Source organism: Rana temporaria, chromosome 5 (genome assembly GCF_905171775.1).
Source record: "Rana temporaria chromosome 5, aRanTem1.1, whole genome shotgun sequence".
Lineage (NCBI taxonomy): Eukaryota > Metazoa > Chordata > Amphibia > Anura > Ranidae > Rana > Rana temporaria.
Genome location: NC_053493.1, coordinates 204,718,225 through 204,735,503, shown reverse-complemented (window position 1 = coordinate 204,735,503; position 17,279 = coordinate 204,718,225). Strand labels below are relative to the sequence as shown.

The following is a 17,279-nucleotide window of genomic DNA, read 5'->3' as shown; positions in this document are numbered from 1 at the left end:
TTTCTACAGTGTTAACCCACATGCTCTCTGGGGTCCTCTTTTAATTAAGGGACCGCTGGAAATCTGGTAAGCGGATTTAATACTCATATGGTGGAGGATCACTTTCTATGGGACTGTCACTACAGGTTTATGATCAACATTTGTGGACTTTGGCTCTTTCCCTTCCTTTTTTTCTTCATTACACTGGTGAATAAGATCTACACTGTCCCTTCAAAGACTTTGATTTTCCTATTTTTAGGTTTTTCACCATTCATGGATGATTATTGATGACATGACATTTGGATTCACTTAATTGTTACATAATTGTTTTAGCGCATCTTGTTTTTTTTTTTTTTTTTTCTTTTTTAACTTCCTGATATCCCTATGTCCTGAATATTTTCTATGTTAGTGCATTCCAACCTTTTTGAGTTGGATGCTTCCCTTTATTCAGGGTGGTCTATTCCCCCTGCTCTGTAAGTGGGTTCCATCTAGTGGTCTAATGTGGAACCTCATCCGGAGTTCCCTATTAGTCCTTCATTCTGTACCTCCTTCAACCTGGTCCTGCTTATGGCATTTCAATTGGTACTTTGTCCTGGTTAACTTGACTCTCTCTGTTTTCTGAGAACTTTACGCATTCACAGGGTAGCCTGGTAGCAGGTTTCCTCCTTGCGTCCATGATGATTCTTATTGTCCTTTTAAGAACTTCTATTCTTTGCCTCGCAAGGTATTTATGGACAGCACAACATTTTTTTATTTTTTGCCCCCTTAGGGGTCTCGGAAAACTTCTATGGCCAGGTGCCATGTCTCCCTTAGAACCTTCTTTTCTCTTAATTCCTTATCTGAAGATTCCCCTGGGGGTTTCCTATACCTACTTCCACCTGCCTGGATAGTCTGTTTGCTGCTATTTTTACAGAGTTTCTGTTCTTTGGGAATAAGTTTTTCCTTCCCAGCCATTTTCTTGTTGAGGTCCACTTCTGGGGCCTATACAGCATCTATACTCCTCCTGTGTGCAGAGCCACTGCCTGAATTCTTTTTCACGTTTCACCCAAACCATTGGTTACCAGAAGACTGTTTAGTCTCTGCTGTAGCTTGCTCCAGCAGCGAGGTGTTCTACTGTTAAATGTTTCTTTGGGTCTGTTTTTAGCCTTCTTGCTTTTTCTCGTGGGCCTGTTCTGGCTCTTTAAGCGGTATTGTTGCACACCCCTTAGTTATTGTGTTGGCAAGTCCCATAGTTTATGACTCGATTCCTATAAAGAATTTTGATATCTGGTAATTCTGAGTACAGTACAGAACATGGGTCCCTCCACACCCTCCTCTATGGCCTTTTTACTGCTTGCTAACAAAAGTGGAACCTAATGAAGTGGGCAGGGTTATATAGGAACACTAGGGGGTGGACCCAGGAACGTTTTTGCCTGTGTCCATTTTCCTGAATGCCGCGGCATATAACCCATGGTCTAGGAATCGATTCATGTGTCCTGTACTTTACTGCAAGATATGGCATTTATACGTATACATTCTTCTTATCCTCTCCGTCTCCAAAGACAGTAGTTCCAAAGGCAAATAAAGGGCATATGTTTCTCCTATGAGGACTACAGTAAAAACTTGACAGAAGCTGTAACTGTTATCTACTTTATCCAAGAGTGGTCTAGAGCAGGGATCTCCAAACTTTTCAAACAAAGGGCCACTTTAATTGCCCTTCAGACTTTAGGAGGGCCGGAATGTGGCCAACAGAGGCAGAAAATGTCACAGGCCCAGCATCAGTGAGCATAAATATGGCCTCAGGGTTGGTGGTCAATAGGAAGAGGAGAATTCCCACTAGGAGGAATAGTATCCCATCATTTGTATCGTTGGAAGATATAGTGCCACATTGTTGGTGCCAGTGGGTTGAATAGTGCCTCATATCAGTGGGGGGGAATTGTGCCCCAAGGGCCAGATAAAGGCTAGCAAAGGGCCACATCTGGCCCTTGGTTTGTATTTTGGAGACCTCTGGTCTAGAGCAATCTAGAAAAAAAAATGTGTGACGTTATACTGTTTAACACATTGTGAGGTTTGGAGTTTAAAAGTTTTTTTACAAATTAAATGCAATAAACATATTCAGTTAGATTGTTATAGTGCATATAATCAAAAGGTTAAGTGCCATCTTTGGGTGACCAATACAATCGTTTAGGAACCTTTCTAATGGTATTCTAGACACAATCATTATAAGAAATCTTTTATATCGCAGTTTATTGCAGTTTTTTTTAGGAACCATTCACACCAACAGTAAATGAAAAAGTCACACAACACTAGCATTTACAGCATTTCACAAAAGTGAGTACACCCCTCACATTTTTGTAAATATTTTATCTTTTTATGTGACCATGCTGAAGAAATTACACTTTTTCCCTATTTGGAAATTTTCACCTAGGGGTGTACTCAACTTTTGTTGCCAGCAGTTTAGACATTAATGGCTGTGTGAGTTATTTTGAGGGGACAGCAAATTTACACTTTTATACAAGCTTTACACTCACTACTTTACATTGTCACAAAGTGTAATTTCTTCAGTGTTGTCAGATGAAAAGATATAATAAAATATTTACAAAAATGTGAGGGGTGTACTCACTTTTGTGAGATACTGTATATGTTGAATCAATGTGCCCTTTTGCCAGTGTTTTACACACATTTTATAGGTGTCTTGAGTGTATCTCTAGTATTAAGAATGTTTATTGAAAATTACAATGTGTTATGGACATTTTACAAATCCCTAGGCACAGTGCCTTGGTGTGAACAGTGTTCAATGAGCGGGAACTTAGTTTCTCAGGTCCAAGCATTTCCCATTGTTTTACCACCTGCAGAATGTTTGGAAATGCTTTTAGCTTGAAGGGGCCCATTAAGAGAGTGCACCTGCACTGCATACGTCTGCTCACAATATTTAATGGAAAAAGATGCAGATTTAGGAGATGCCGTCTGACTGACTTGGGCACAAGTGGAGTTGGAAGAAATGTGGCCTTCCAACCCAAAAGCACACAGATCATTGACTGGGGTAAACTGTCAAATCCAGCAAGACACGTAGCTTGCTCGAAAGGCACACCAGCTCTGACCCAGGGTTTTCAGGATCTGCCTGCTGAGAGCACCTGTTTGTAGGAAAAACTTGAGCTCTGTCTTTTCATTCTAGGCTTCCAGCTGACTTTTTCGAAAAGACAGATCAACCATCTAGTAAACAGGCTACTGTTGCAAGTCTTCGGTTGTTGGCAGGCGATTATGAAGATGATGAAGAGGAAGATGAGGAGAAAATGGAAATAAACTCGGCAGCGCTATCGTCTCCCCTGCAGAAATCTACAGAAATCCCATTGCCTCCACCAACAGCAAATGATGGCCTCCCACCAGGTGTTTCCCATTTATATTACTGAAATGCGATTCTTGCCTTTAATATTTGTAGTGTTTTTTTATATTTGATTATTTGTCGTAAACAACGATTTTTTGACAATGTAAGTCTGCAGTTATTTTCAGCATTATCTTCTCTCACCCACACAAGTCACATTTAACAAACACATTAAAAGGAACATTGCACTCTTGGGCACAGTTATTCTTCAGCCTTCTCCATATTCACACGTTTCCAACAAATTAGCTATATGCTGGGCAGTCTTTATTTTTAACCTTTTTTAACAACTTTTGACTGTTCACCGTCTGCAGACAGCAGGACCAGTATCTTGCAGGTTTGCATTTTAAAGTGGCATACTTTTAGGTGGACTGGAGCAGGATTGAAGGTCGGCAGTGGATCTATTGTATGTCCCTGTCAGGCTTAAATATATGTAAAACCACACCCTTACTTTGTCCCTCCTTGGTGGCTCCCATTGACAAATAGTTGGCTCATGCAAATTGTACCATAACACAGGGCTCGACAAGGCTCGACAATATACAGGCGCCCGGTCGCAATGTAAAAAAAATTGTGACCTGGCGCCCACCGGTAATTGAGGCTGCAAAGCCGCGGACTCAATTACCGGCCCCGATGTGATCGCGTGGCGGGGGAGGTGGGGGCGCACGGAAGCACAGGATCCTGTGTCTCATGCGCCCCCACCGCCGCGCTTTCGCGGCGGACCCACGACGGCCGGTAATTGAGGCCATGGCTTTGCAGACTTGTGAAGGCCCAAGCTTACTTCTGTGACCTCGCGCCATCTGGTGGTGGCCATTGGCATTACAAGTAAAACAGCAGTTCTAATGTGTTTTCTTCACTGTGTTTTCACTGCCATCTCCTTCCCTCTAGTTCATGTTTGGGGGTTCTAGTTCTAGAACCCCCAAACATTATATATATTTTTTATTCTAACACCCTAGAGAATAAAATGGCGATCGATGCAATACTTTCTGTCACACCGTTTTTGCGCAGCGGTCTTACAAGCGCACTTTTTTGGGGGAAAAAATGCACTTTTTTTAATTAAAAAAATAAGACAACAGTAAAGTTATCCCAATTTTTTTTTTAGATTGTGAAAGATAATGTTAGATAATTTGCGTCCGCTCGTGGAATAGGCGACGTTTAAAAAATTCTACAGGTTGCATGTTTTGAGTTACAGAGGAGGTCTAATACCCAATATTTTGGTTAAGCGGTGACAAACTACGATACCTAAAAATCTCCATGGTGATGCTTTAAAATCCTTTACAGTTTAGAGTTGCACAGCAGGTTTGGTGCTAAGGTTATTGTCCTCAGTCTAACATTTGATCAGATGCTTTACAAGCCAGTAAAAGTTTGTAAACAAACAAAAAATCTAGAAGTTACAAAATCCTTGGTGGTTCCTCTCAGTCTGTGCAGTTGATGCCACCGGTCAGATTGGTCTCAGGCTCCTCGATAAGAGGGGGGGGGGGGACGACTCCCTTCTGTTGCCTGTAAAAGTGATCAAGGGGCTGTAAAGCCAATTGGATCGCTTTCTTTTGTAGAGAATCACCAGCACTAAAGAATGATACTTTAATCTTGCTGCAGTGATGACTGAGAAATCACTGCTCCCGGACATGTATATACAGTACATATGACGAGACGGGTAGCGGCTATAGTGCAGCCAAAAAAAAATATGAATATCCACATAAAGGACATGACATGTTCCCGCCACCCCCATTGCTGTAATGTGTGTGTGTGTGTGTGTGTGTGTGTGTGTGTAAAAATATATATATATATATATATATATATATATATATATATATATATATATATATATATATATATATAATATATATATATATATATATATATATATATATATATATATTTACACACACACACTGCCAGATTTAGGGGCCCCTGAACATAGAAATTTAATTATATGGCAAATCAAATATAAATAACTTAGAGAATGATACATGTTGAGTTCTGAAAAAGACACTGTCTGTGTTGTTTTTTTTTTTTTTTTTTTTCCCTCCCCTCATTTTATTGACTGTAGGAATACACAGGTAAGTGGGAAATCCAGGGCCATGCCTGTCCCGAATTTGACAGTCATGTTAAAACACACAACTCAAATAGTAAAATAATATGATAAGTTGAAATGTAAAACATCTGCCAGAAGCCGTTTCTTTGCCTCTGAAGTCAGGCTTAACTGTTCTGTATCCTGACAACCCCCCCCCCCCCCCCCCAGTAACAGGAAAAGCAGCACAATGATAAGCTTGTTTCTGTCACTCTGCTTTGTCTTTCTATCAGCATGTTTCTTGGCAGCACATGGATTGATGTGTTCCTTTTTATTTCATCTTTAAGGGACTAAAGTAACTGATTTCGGCCAAATTCAGCTACTTACACTGCTTGCATTTCAAAATACAGTTAATGATGTTTTAATGATTGCATAGCTGTATTAATATGTGTCGTTTATATCTGCCTAGAGTTGGACTTTTACTATCTCCTTTCTCCCTGTAGATTTCTTTGATAGTAAGACACCTGTGGTTTCCCATTCTGGGTCTATTTTGAAACCTGACATTCAAGAAAAACTGGTAGAGAGGTAAGAGTTGTATATACTAGCACTGATAATGCTATCATGCAAACACTTGAATAAAACAAAACAAACTTCTGCCATAATATCAAGGCCAAATCTAGATTGCACAAAATGGCTAAACCGAAAGTTCTGAAAGTAAATAACTCCCAAAATATTATTTCCAAATCCATCAATGTACTATCAATCTAAAACGTAGGCAAACCTGTAAATTAAAAGACATTGTGGGTAGAAGTTTTGTGTAAACAAGTGAAAGATGGATTTTGCTAAATCTTTTCTACAATGGCAGGGAAACGGGTAGGTAATGTTTGTGTGGTACATAGGATGCATGAAGGTAACACAACTTTTTTGCCTTTAGAACCACTTGAAAAAGTGTAACAGGCTGACAAAATTCGTTTTTAAATGAAAATGTGGGTAGTTAAAGCAAGCAACAGAATGTGGTCCTTATGCTGTTTTATTTATGGATTAATGACAACTGGTGCAACAGTTCTTAAAACATGCTTTCTGGGTACGCTGATGAAGGAAGAGAGAGTGTTGTGGGGCATTTGACACCTGCTCTGGCCTCTAGAACTCAGTGGGCATTCCTGCAGTGGATAGGCTTCCAAGAATCCTAAAGAAGTAGGGTGTCACTTCTGAGGGGAACCCCATCATCACTGGGTGATGGACATTTGGGTTCTGGTCTTGGGCAGTGCAGGGAAAAGGGAAAGGGCCTGACCTGGTGCCTTTTTTTTTAGTGGTGGAAAAGTGCAGCAATGATTGCGATAATGTGGTTTGTCTCAAACGGCTATGGAGGCTTCAGCCCAATAAGCTCCAATGGAGGTAGGTATCGGCTCTACACAGGTCAGGGCTTTGAGAGTCTTGCTATGCCCTAACTCCTGTATATGCTCTTTCTGACATGTCACCTGGTCTCCTTGGGTGGTGGACACTTGCTGACTAGGCAAGGTGAGATATGTGTATCTAGGAAAGTCCGCTTAGACCCTTTATTTGTTTCTTTTTGCTACAGCACAAAGCTGCTGAATAGAGCAAAAATACTGCATGCAAGAAGTGTACTGTGTGTTCTGTAAAATTAGGTTCATCTTGGACCAAGTCTCTGTGTTATAAGCTGTATTGGTTGTTCTTTGAAAGATGAATCTGCTTCAGAATGTAACAAGTGGTTTAATTCTGTTAAGGAAGAATTGGCTTTTACTTTTCATACATTTTAGGTGTCCCTTAGCGCAGTGGTCATCAACCTTGTCCTGCAGGGCCCACTAACAGGCCAGGTTTGCAAGATAACTGAAATACATCACAGCTGATATAATTTGCTCCTCAGTGATTGCAGTATTCTAGACTGCATCTCCCCAAGGTAATACATAAAACCTGGCCTGTTAGTGGGCCCTGCAGGACAGGGTTGATGACCACTGCCTTAGCGGATATGTAGAATCCAATCTGCAAAGAAGTCCACGATCTTGAGATGCTTCCTTGTCGAATGTGCGGCAATTACTTGGGGGGCTCCGCAAAGTGATTGTGCTCTGATGCCTGCTACATTTGTTGGCTTTAAGGAACTAGGTATAGCTGTTCTGATTACTTAACTGTCAATTTGCAAGTGTGATCTCCTTGCTCTAGATACAGTAAACTTAAATGGGTTGTTAACCCTCGTGTTTTTTCACCTTAATGCATCCTATGCATTAAGGTGAAAAAACACGAGGGGTAACAACCCATTTAAGTTTACTGTATCTACTTCTGACATACTGTACCTAATGAAATTGCTCCGGGAGTAGCAACCACTCCCCTAGCTTCATATACTGAAGTCTGCCTGCCACTGTGTATGCCTGGAATGCACATTGCTAACAAGATTGGGGCATGAAGTTTTGTCAATGATATGATCTAATCTATCTCTTTGCTACTGCAAATTTCTGGATCTTTCTGACAGTTGATGTATGCTACTCTAATGGTCTTGTATGTTGTTATTCAGATTGTATAGCCTTCCATTAAGAAGATCTAATATAGGGAGAGTAAAAACATCTGAAGCTTCTCAATGTTATTTGGGGAATTGGACTACTACAAGGACAAAGTCTCCTACAATCAAGGGTGTCCAGGGCTCCTCTTCAGACTGACTAGGGATTTATTAACCCGTGTAAGAAATAACACATAATTGCTATTGTGCTGATAAGAATAGGACATTTGATAATTCTCTGCATATTTAGTCTGAAATTTGCACCTGAATCCAGTCTCTTAGAGCATCTAAATGCAGAATGGACTAATGCCCGTATGGACTTTGGATCAGTGAACTGTTTTGCCACAAGAACTGGGGCGAAAAAAACACGGATCCAGAATCTTGAGAGGATATGCAGAGATCAAGGGTGGAGTAATAAAAAAAGGATGTCTCTAAAGAAGCGGCATGAGAGAAGACTTTGTAACCCCAACCTTCAGGTTTCTGGGTTGTTCCGAAGAGACACTGTCCCCGGACAACAATGCAGTCTACTTCCTCTGTTTGAGGAACAAAAGGAAAGAGAGTCATTTGGGACTTTGAATATACCCCAGTGTGCACACTTACCACGCAAAAAGAAAAATAGTTTTCCTATATCATACAGTTTGTATAAAATTCACGTTTTATTTCATACAATATAAAAACTAGGGATCGACCGATTTTATTGGTGCTGCTGAAATTCACTTTTTTTAGAAGTATGGGTAAATAAAACTGACCGATATTACTGATATTGCTTCAAGGGATTTTAACGGGGGGGGGGGGGGGGGGGCATGCACAGTAGCGCGGACGGTCGGCTTAATTGTAATAACAACCGATGCTGCACGGCATCTGTTCGCTGGTTGGCCGAAGACCCGAACAAAGCTGATGCTTCATTCGGTACTTGGATCTAGTAATCTGGAAGCGATGTCATGACATCACTTCTGGATTACTGGTAACTTAAAGGCACCAGTTTTTAAAAAAAGTATTAAAGGCCGATCTTGACATTTTGTATACTTTGAAGTGCAGAGGAGTGTCTGGGGTCTTATAGACCCCGATCTCTACATAAAGAGTACTTCTCACATGCCTAATACTGTCACAAGGGATGTTTACATTCTTGGTGACAGCAATAATAGTGATAAAAAAAATATATAAAATTACAGTGTAATTTTTTTTTTTTTTTTTAAATGTACAAAATATCGGCTGTCGGCAGGAGAGATGGCCAAAATATTGGTATCATATCGGCACCGGAAAAAACGATATCGGCCGATCCTTAATAAAAACACATATTGTTGTCTGTGAAATACATTACAGATAAGGGCATTACATTTTCTGAGAAGGTTTGGTATTTCACAGACAGCAATATGTGTTTTTATATTGTATGAAATCAAAAATGATTTTTATACAAACTGTATACTATAGGAAATGTTTTTGCTACTATTTTGGGATGATACCCTAGTAATCACACATTTTAGCTTTACTGCACTCTTTCCCATAAACATAAACTCAAAACCTCTGTTTGAGGAAATTCTGCAGCAGATTTCTGCTTAGAGGCCCATAGCTACTCTGGTTCTTCTCTTTGCATTATAAGCTTAACTTCCTAGAAAAATAGCCTAGCATTGGCAAAGCTCCAGCCTGCCAGGTTCACCTTTCTGGAAGGGGATCTTCTATATCTTTTGATATTGGATTTTCTAAATTTCTGTCAGTAGGACATGTTGGGTACTTGGCTGAGAGAGTCCTGTAGTGCCTGAATGCCCTTCTGTAGTAGCAAAATACCTACCTGGTCTGATGACCCTTGCTTGTAGGAACTGTGTGGATCTTTATTGTGCAATTAATTCATACTGCAGGGCATACTAAAAATAATAATGCAGCTTGAATGCATGTGTAACAACTGTGTGTTTATTTACCCGTGGTAACAGTAAATGTTTGCAGCTACAGATGGCATGTCATGCAAATCTTAGCCTATGAACACCATATCTGTAAAGCCGCCAGCTTTTGAAAAACATTTTCTCCACTCTTCTGCCTACTACAGTTTCCTGGCCAATCTCACTTTGCCCATGTCCAGGATTGCTGTATGAGCTCTATCCATTTCACATGCTCAAAATTATGTATCATTCCCTGGAATATAACCACTTTTGCTTTTTTTTTTTTCACAATTGCCGCTCAAATGCACACTGGAACATGGCTTGAATGCGGCCCATTGGAGAAAAAAACATAGTACTGAGCTTCTGAGGACATCGGCAGACACACTCGGAACAAGAAGAAAACATAATTGTACTGGAATTGCAGTGCTATAGCTCCATGGATCCACTAAATTGGGAGGCAGGCTTTGAAAGCCTGGAGACGAGGAGAGCGCTTCCAGGAAAGATTGCCCTGGTTGCTCTGATATGGGAACATTTTTTACCCCTAAAGATCTACAGAAAGGGTTCTCTGCTTTATTACATGATCGATTTTTAGCATTCAAGGTCAACGACGGCGCTAAAAGAAAAGGCTAAACCGCCATGGACAACCACCAGAGGTGGAGGTGAAGGGTTTTTCTTTTAACAGTAGTTGTGAATTCCTGGGGACAAGAAGGGAATGGGCTGCTGTGTGGGCATGAAGCCTTTATAGCTTTGCACTGGTTCTTTGGGCCACTTGTATGCTGCTATGTTGGCACAAATTTTTTTTTATTTTTTTTCTTGTGTCGGATGCAGGCGTGGCTCCACCCTAAAAAAAGGAAACCATGAAGGGAGGATGTCAGGAGGTCAGAAGCATTATATGTATTTTTAATAGGATGGTTTATTATTTTGAATCGTCTTCCAGGAAGATTGTGATGTTTTTCAGTGGCTGCTTAAATGTTCTATAATGCCCAGCTGAAGTATACAGTGCTTATAACATAATCTTAGAAGCAATAAGGCTATGAGAAAAAGGGTATGAGCTCCCAGCATGTTACTGATCTACTTCCAAGAACTCCTACAGTGTCTCCATATGTCTGTTGAGTTTTACTGTAAAATGTTACAGGGGAGAAAAACAAGGGCAGCATTTTCTGATGCTTATATCATTTAGTTTTTTTTCATAAAATTCAAAGGAAAGAAACACAAAAGAATAGAACTGTGCACTAGTGACTATGGCATTCCTTGTTTTTTTTTCAGAGCATGGAAAATTAAACCTTATTACTCTCTTATGCAAGTTATCTAGAAGAGTTAATTTATTTTTAAAAATTAGTTTTTATGATATCTTGAAAAATTGGTGCAAGCCAAGCTTTATTTGTTTTGCGTCCATTCTGAAGGATGCAGGAAGGTCCAGAGCCATGGCATTACCTCAATACTTGCCCTCTCTAAAGACCTACTTTGTGAGAAGGCAGTTTGAGCTGAGCACCAGGCCAGGCGCTAGCTACCCTATCATTGGGACCACTGGACGTCTGTAAAATTTCCTTTTTCCTTTGGGTTTACTGTGACAGGGGCTATGTTCTGTCATCATCCACTAGGTGTAGTGTCACATGCGTGCTTTCTTTTTCGTACATCACAGGACAAAGAGCTGCATAGTAATAACTATGTGAGTAGTAACTATGTGAGTTATAGGCCACCTTCAGGTGATGGACACTGGCACGCCCAAGACAGGAAGTCCCCCTTCCCTATATAACCTCTCCGATACTGGTACCTCTGTTTTTTCACCAGTGTCTAAGGTGTTGGTCACGGGTAAAGAACTGCTATGAAGAGCTCTGCTGGAGGATCCTTCCTGGATCAAACAAGCTATGCAACCGGATCTAAGCGGGGGTTCACCCTAATCACCCTAAAAAATCTATATACAGTTACATCCAGCATACTGCTGACATCAACAGTATGCTGTATTTTTTTTTTTTTTAAGCTGTACTTACGATTTATTTTGGTTCTATTCACCCGGCTTCCGGGTTCTCGCTCCCCCGGGGAGTAGGCGTTCCTAAGATGACGCATCGGTGATTGACGTGCGGGTCAAGTGCGTCATCCCCTTTCGAAAATATCCGAGGGGGACTCGGCACTTTACGGCGCCTGCGCAGTCAGCTCTACACGGCAGGCGCCGTAAAGAGCCGAGTCCCCATTAAAAAGGGACCTGGTCTTTTGACCCTACCCGCCCTGATGGGTGAAGATTGGGTCTGTCTGGTTACCAGCAGAATCCTGCAGTGGGAGAGGTAAGTGAAGACTCCTAAGGGACTTAGTCTCCTTATGGACCTTCTTTGAGCAGATGTTGTCATGCATAAAAAGCCACTAGAGGGTGTTAAAACATACCTGATCCATGCCTCTTCAGTATATCGCGCTGTGTTGCTGGCTTCCTCCAGAATGATCGCAGCCACTGGGATAATGTTGAGGTGGGGGGGGGGGGTTGCTGGGGTACCCCCACAGCATCACAGAGCATGGCATGTGGTTTTCCCCCCTCAGAAGGGCGACGCGGCGTGCCGCTCTGGTCCTCCCCCCTCGGGGATCATGGATGACTCCCTCACTCTCTCCCCTGCTCCACCTACTCTCTCCCCCCCATGCCAGTTCCCGAGTGGCGCTAGAGCGCGCGCGAATGTGTTTTAAGTGAAGGGCTTCCAGGAGGGGCGTGTCTTGCCGTGGCAGCCGGTGCATGACTCGACTTCATGTTGTGTGCACGGCAAACAGGCGAAGGGCGGCTCAGGTTAAAAAGCCTTTCAGGCAGCATCTCCCTGACGGAGGGACACAGCAGCGTTTGGGGCATGTAAGCTGGTGCATGCAGGCATTCCCAGAGACACATTTTTGCTCAGCATCGGGCTGAACGTTGATGGCAGCATTTGTTTGCTGGACTATAGCTCAGCAGTGGATGCATGTTTATTAGTACCTCTGCTTTTGTGCTTGGGACTATGCCGTCCAAAAAGACGGTTACAAACTCTGCAAAAAAAGGCTCCAAAGGCATTACCGTCAGGCTCTGAGGAACCTAGTCATGCCTCCACAGTGCCATCCTCCCCTCGGAAAGACCGGATGTGGCTAGCCAGGGTGAGCCTTTGGGACTGTCAGGTGCTGCGGCTGCTTCCATTTTCTCTTCAGCTCTTATAGGGCTAGATTAAAGATTGGCTGCTTTAATCGCTTCCTCTTTTCAGAGTGGCAGGAAACGCTGTAGATCTCCCTGCCAGAGCCCTCAAAAAAGGGAGCAGCTGTGGCCAGAGGGGGATAAGTCACCCTCAGGGGTTCGGGAAGAGGGACAGACTGATGATTCCTCTTCTGAAGAGTCAATACCTTACAGAAATGGTCCATTCTGCGTTTAAATTGCCCTTAACCTTAAAACCCCCGCAGGCTTTACATGCCTTTCCTGTGCATCCATTGCTGGAAAAGCTCATATATGCCGATTGGGATCACCCAGATAAGCATTTTTTCCCTCCTAAATTTTTTTATGGCGAGTGCAGTAACTCAACCTGCAATAGCAGCAATAGGCATTTGTCAATCCCTAAAAGACCAGGTGAAACAAGTTCTCAAGGTTGTTCCTGCTCAGCAAGGCCTGGACTTAGCCGAGCTGCCAAGGGCATTATGTTTTGAAATTGACGCTATTAAAAATTCCATTTATCAGGTATCGCGCCTTGCGCTCCTACTAGTGCATATGCGTAGGATCCTGTGGTTGAAAAACTGGTCAGCCGAGGTGCCATACTAAAAGCTTTTGGCTGGTTTTCCGTTTCATGGGAAATGGCTGTTCAGGGATGATTTGAACAAATACATCCAAAAAAATTCAAGTGGGAAAAGTACTCTTTTACCAGTTAAAAGGAGTCCTTCATTTAAAGCGGGAGTTCTCCCATAAATGTTTTTTTTAACTTCGATTCCCTTAGATTGATGCTCGTTGTGTCTAGGGGAATCGGCTAGTTGTTTTAAAACCCGAGCAGTACTTACCGTTGTAGAGGGCGATCTTCTCCGCCACTTCCGGGTATGGGTCTTCGGGACTGGGCGTTCCTTCTTGATTGACAGTCTTCCGACAGGCTTCCGACGGTCGCATCCATCGCGTCACGAGTAGCCGAAAGAAGCCGAACGTTGGTGCGGCTCTATACTGCGCCTGCGCACCGATGTTCGGCTACTTTCGGAAAATCGTGCCGCGATGGATGCGACCGTCGGAAGCCTGTCGGAAGACTGTCAATCAAGAAGGAACGCCCAGTCCCACAGCCCATACCCGGAAGTGGCGGAGAAGATCGCTCTCTAAAAAGGTAAGTACAGGTTAGATTTTAAAACAACTAGCCGATTCCCCTAGACACAACGAGCATCACTCTAAATGGGCTTCCTCTCCAGGGCCAGGGGCAACAGCCTCTAGGCCAGGGGTGGGCAATTATTTTTTCGATGGGGCCACATGAGAAACTAAAAATATTTTGGAGGGCCGGGCCAAAAGGCTAAACTCAATACTGCATAAAATCAATTGTATTTCTTTATAAAAAGCAGTAAATATCATTGTTGGAAAACTGGTACGAGTACTTGTTATAGACATGGCACAGGAGGGGGACAGAGGCTGGGGACATGGCACAGGAGGGGGACAGAGGCTGGGGACATGGCACAGGAGGGGGACAGAGGCTGGGGACATGACACAGGAGGGGGACAGAGGCTGGGGACATGACACAGGAGGGGGACAGAGGCTGGGGACATGACACAGGAGGGGGACAGAGGCTGGGGACATGGCACAGGAGGGGGACAGAGGCTGGGGACATGGCACAGGAGAGGGACAGAGGCTGGGGACATGGCACAGGAGGGGGACAGAGGCTGGGGACATGGCACAGGAGGGGGACAGAGGCTGGGGACATGGCACAGGAGGGGGACAGAGGCTGGGGACATGACACAGGAGGGGGACAGAGGCTGGGGACATGACACAGGAGGGGGACAGAGGCTGGGGACATGACACAGGAGGGGGACAGAGGCTGGGGACATGGCACAGGAGGGGGAAAGAGGCTGGGGACATGGCACAGGAGAGGGACAGAGGCTGGGGACATGGCACAGAAGGGGGACAGAGGCTGGGGACATGGCACAGGAGGGGGACAGAGGCTGGGGACATGACACAGGAGGGGGACAGAGGCTGGGGACATGACACAGGAGGGGGACAGAGGCTGGGGACATGACACAGGAGGGGGACAGAGGCTGGGGACATGGCACAGGAGGGGGACAGAGGCTGGGGACATGGCACAGGAGGGGGACAGAGGCTGGGGACATGGCACAGGAGGGGGACAGAGGCTGGGGACATGGCACAGGAGGGGGACAGAGGCTGGGGACATGGCACAGGAGGGGGACAGAGGCTGGGGACATGGCACAGGAGGGGGACAGAGGCTGGGGACATGGCACAGGAGGGGGACAGAGGCTGGGGACATGGCACAGGAGGGGGACAGAGGCTGGGGACATGACACAGGAGGGGGACAGAGGCTGGGGACATGACACAGGAGGGGGACAGACGCTGGGGACATGGCACAGGAGGGGGACAGAGGCTGGGGACATGGCACAGGAGGGGGACAGAGGCTGGGGACATGGCACAGGAGGGGGACAGAGGCTGGGGACATGGCACAGGAGGGGGACAGAGGCTGGGGACATGGCACAGGAGGGGGACAGAGGCTGGGGACATGGCACAGGAGGGGGACAGAGGCTGGGGACATGGCACAGGAGGGGGACAGAGGCTGGGGACATGGCACAGGAGGGGGACAGAGGCTGGGGACATGACACAGGAGGGGGACAGACGCTGGGGACATGACACAGGGGGGGGACAGAGGCTGGGGACAGGCAGCCACTGTTTAATCAATAACAATTGATTAAACAGTGGCTGCATGTGATGGCACAGTGGCTGCATGTGATGGCACAGTGGCTGCGTGTGATGGCACAGTGGCTGCGTGTGATGGGCACAGTGGCAACAATTGATGGCACAGTGACTGCGTGTGTTGGCACAGTGGCTGCATGTGATGGCACAGTGGCTGCGTTTGATGGGCACAGTGGCTGCGTGTGATGGGCACAGTGGCTGCGTGTGATGGGCACAGTGGCTGCGTGTGATTGGCACAGTGGCTGCGTTTGGCACAGTGGCTGCGTTTGGCACAGTGGCTGCGTTTGGCACAGTGGCTGCGTTTGGCACAGTGGCTGCGTGTGATGGGCACAGTGGCTGCGTTTGATGGGCACAGTGGCTGCGTGTGATGGGCACAGTGGCTGCGTGTGATGGGCACAGTGGCTGCGTGTGATGGGCACAGTGGCTGCGTGTGATGGGCACAGTGGCTGCGTGTGATGGGCACAGTGGCTGCGTGTGATTGGCACAGTGGCTGCGTGTGATTGGCACAGTGGCTGTGTTTGGGAACAGTGGCAACAATTGATTGGCACAGTGGCTGCGTGTGATTGGCACAGTGGCTGCGTGTGATTGGCACAGTGGCTGCGTGTGATTGGCACAGTGGCTGCGTGTGATTGGCACAGTGGCTGCATGTGATTTGCACAGTGGCTGTGTTTGGGAACAGTGGCAACAATTGATTGCACAGTGGCTGCGTGTGATTGGCACAGTGGCTGCGTGTGATTGGCACAGTGGCTGCATGTGATTGGCACAGTGGCTACGTGTGATTGGCACAGTGGCTACGTGTGATTGGCACAGTGGCGACAATTTATGGTGGCGAAGTGGCTGCGTGTGTTGGCACAAGTGGCTGCATGTGTTAGCACAAGTGGCTGCGTGTGATGGGCACAGTGACCCCTCCCGGCCCTGCCTACTGTTATCAGCGTTCGTTTGAACAGCTGTTTTCCCCGCTGCGCATAGACACTCCCCCTTGGACGGATCTGTCCAATCGCGAGCAAGGGGGAGTGTCTATCTGACTCCCCCTTGCTCGCGATTGGACAGATCCGTCCAAGGGGGAGTGTCTATGCCATGGACACTCCCCCTTGGACGGATCTGTCCAATCGCGAGCAAGGGGGAGTCAGATAGACACTCCCCCTTGCTCGCGATTGGACAGATCTGTCCAAGGGGGAGTGTCTATGCGCAGCGGGGAAAACAGCTGTTCAAACGAACGCTGATAACAGTAGGCAGGGCCGCGGTGATTAACGTGGCGGCGATTTCGGCGGCGGGGGTGGGCCGGATTAAAAGGTCCGCCGGGCCGTATACGGCCCGCGGGCCGTAGTTTGCCCAGGTCTGCTCTAGGCAGTCATGACGGCCTCCGCTGTCAGGTTCAAGAGGTAAATATCAAGGTCAAGCCTAGGGACAAAAAAAGTCCTGGCGGTGGAAACCTACTAAACAGTCACAAAGCCTCCTTATGAAGGGGCGCCTCCGCTCGATTGAGTGGGGGGGGGGAGGCTTCTGCAGTTTTCAGGGACAGGCGGGAAGAGATCCAGGACAGATGGATAATCTTCACAGTATCTCCAGGTTACAAGCTAGAGTTTCAAGAGTTTCCACCGCCTCGTTTTCTGAGATCAAGCGTTCCAAAAGATCCAGGGAAAAGAAAGTCTTTGTTTCAGGCGCTAGACCGATTGATG

The 17,279-nt window shown here is 45.5% G+C and overlaps 1 protein-coding gene across 1 annotated transcript in view; it reads left to right on the top strand.

The window, feature by feature from the left end:
• Window positions 1-17,279, top strand: part of ZNF830 (zinc finger protein 830) — a 49,142-nt gene that overhangs the window by 16,268 nt on the left and 15,595 nt on the right. Inside the window, exons 5-6 of the mRNA XM_040353498.1 lie at window positions 3,134-3,345; window positions 5,849-5,930. Coding sequence (XP_040209432.1) covers window positions 3,134-3,345; window positions 5,849-5,930 — 294 coding nt within the window. The remainder of the gene's footprint in view (window positions 1-3,133; window positions 3,346-5,848; window positions 5,931-17,279) is intronic.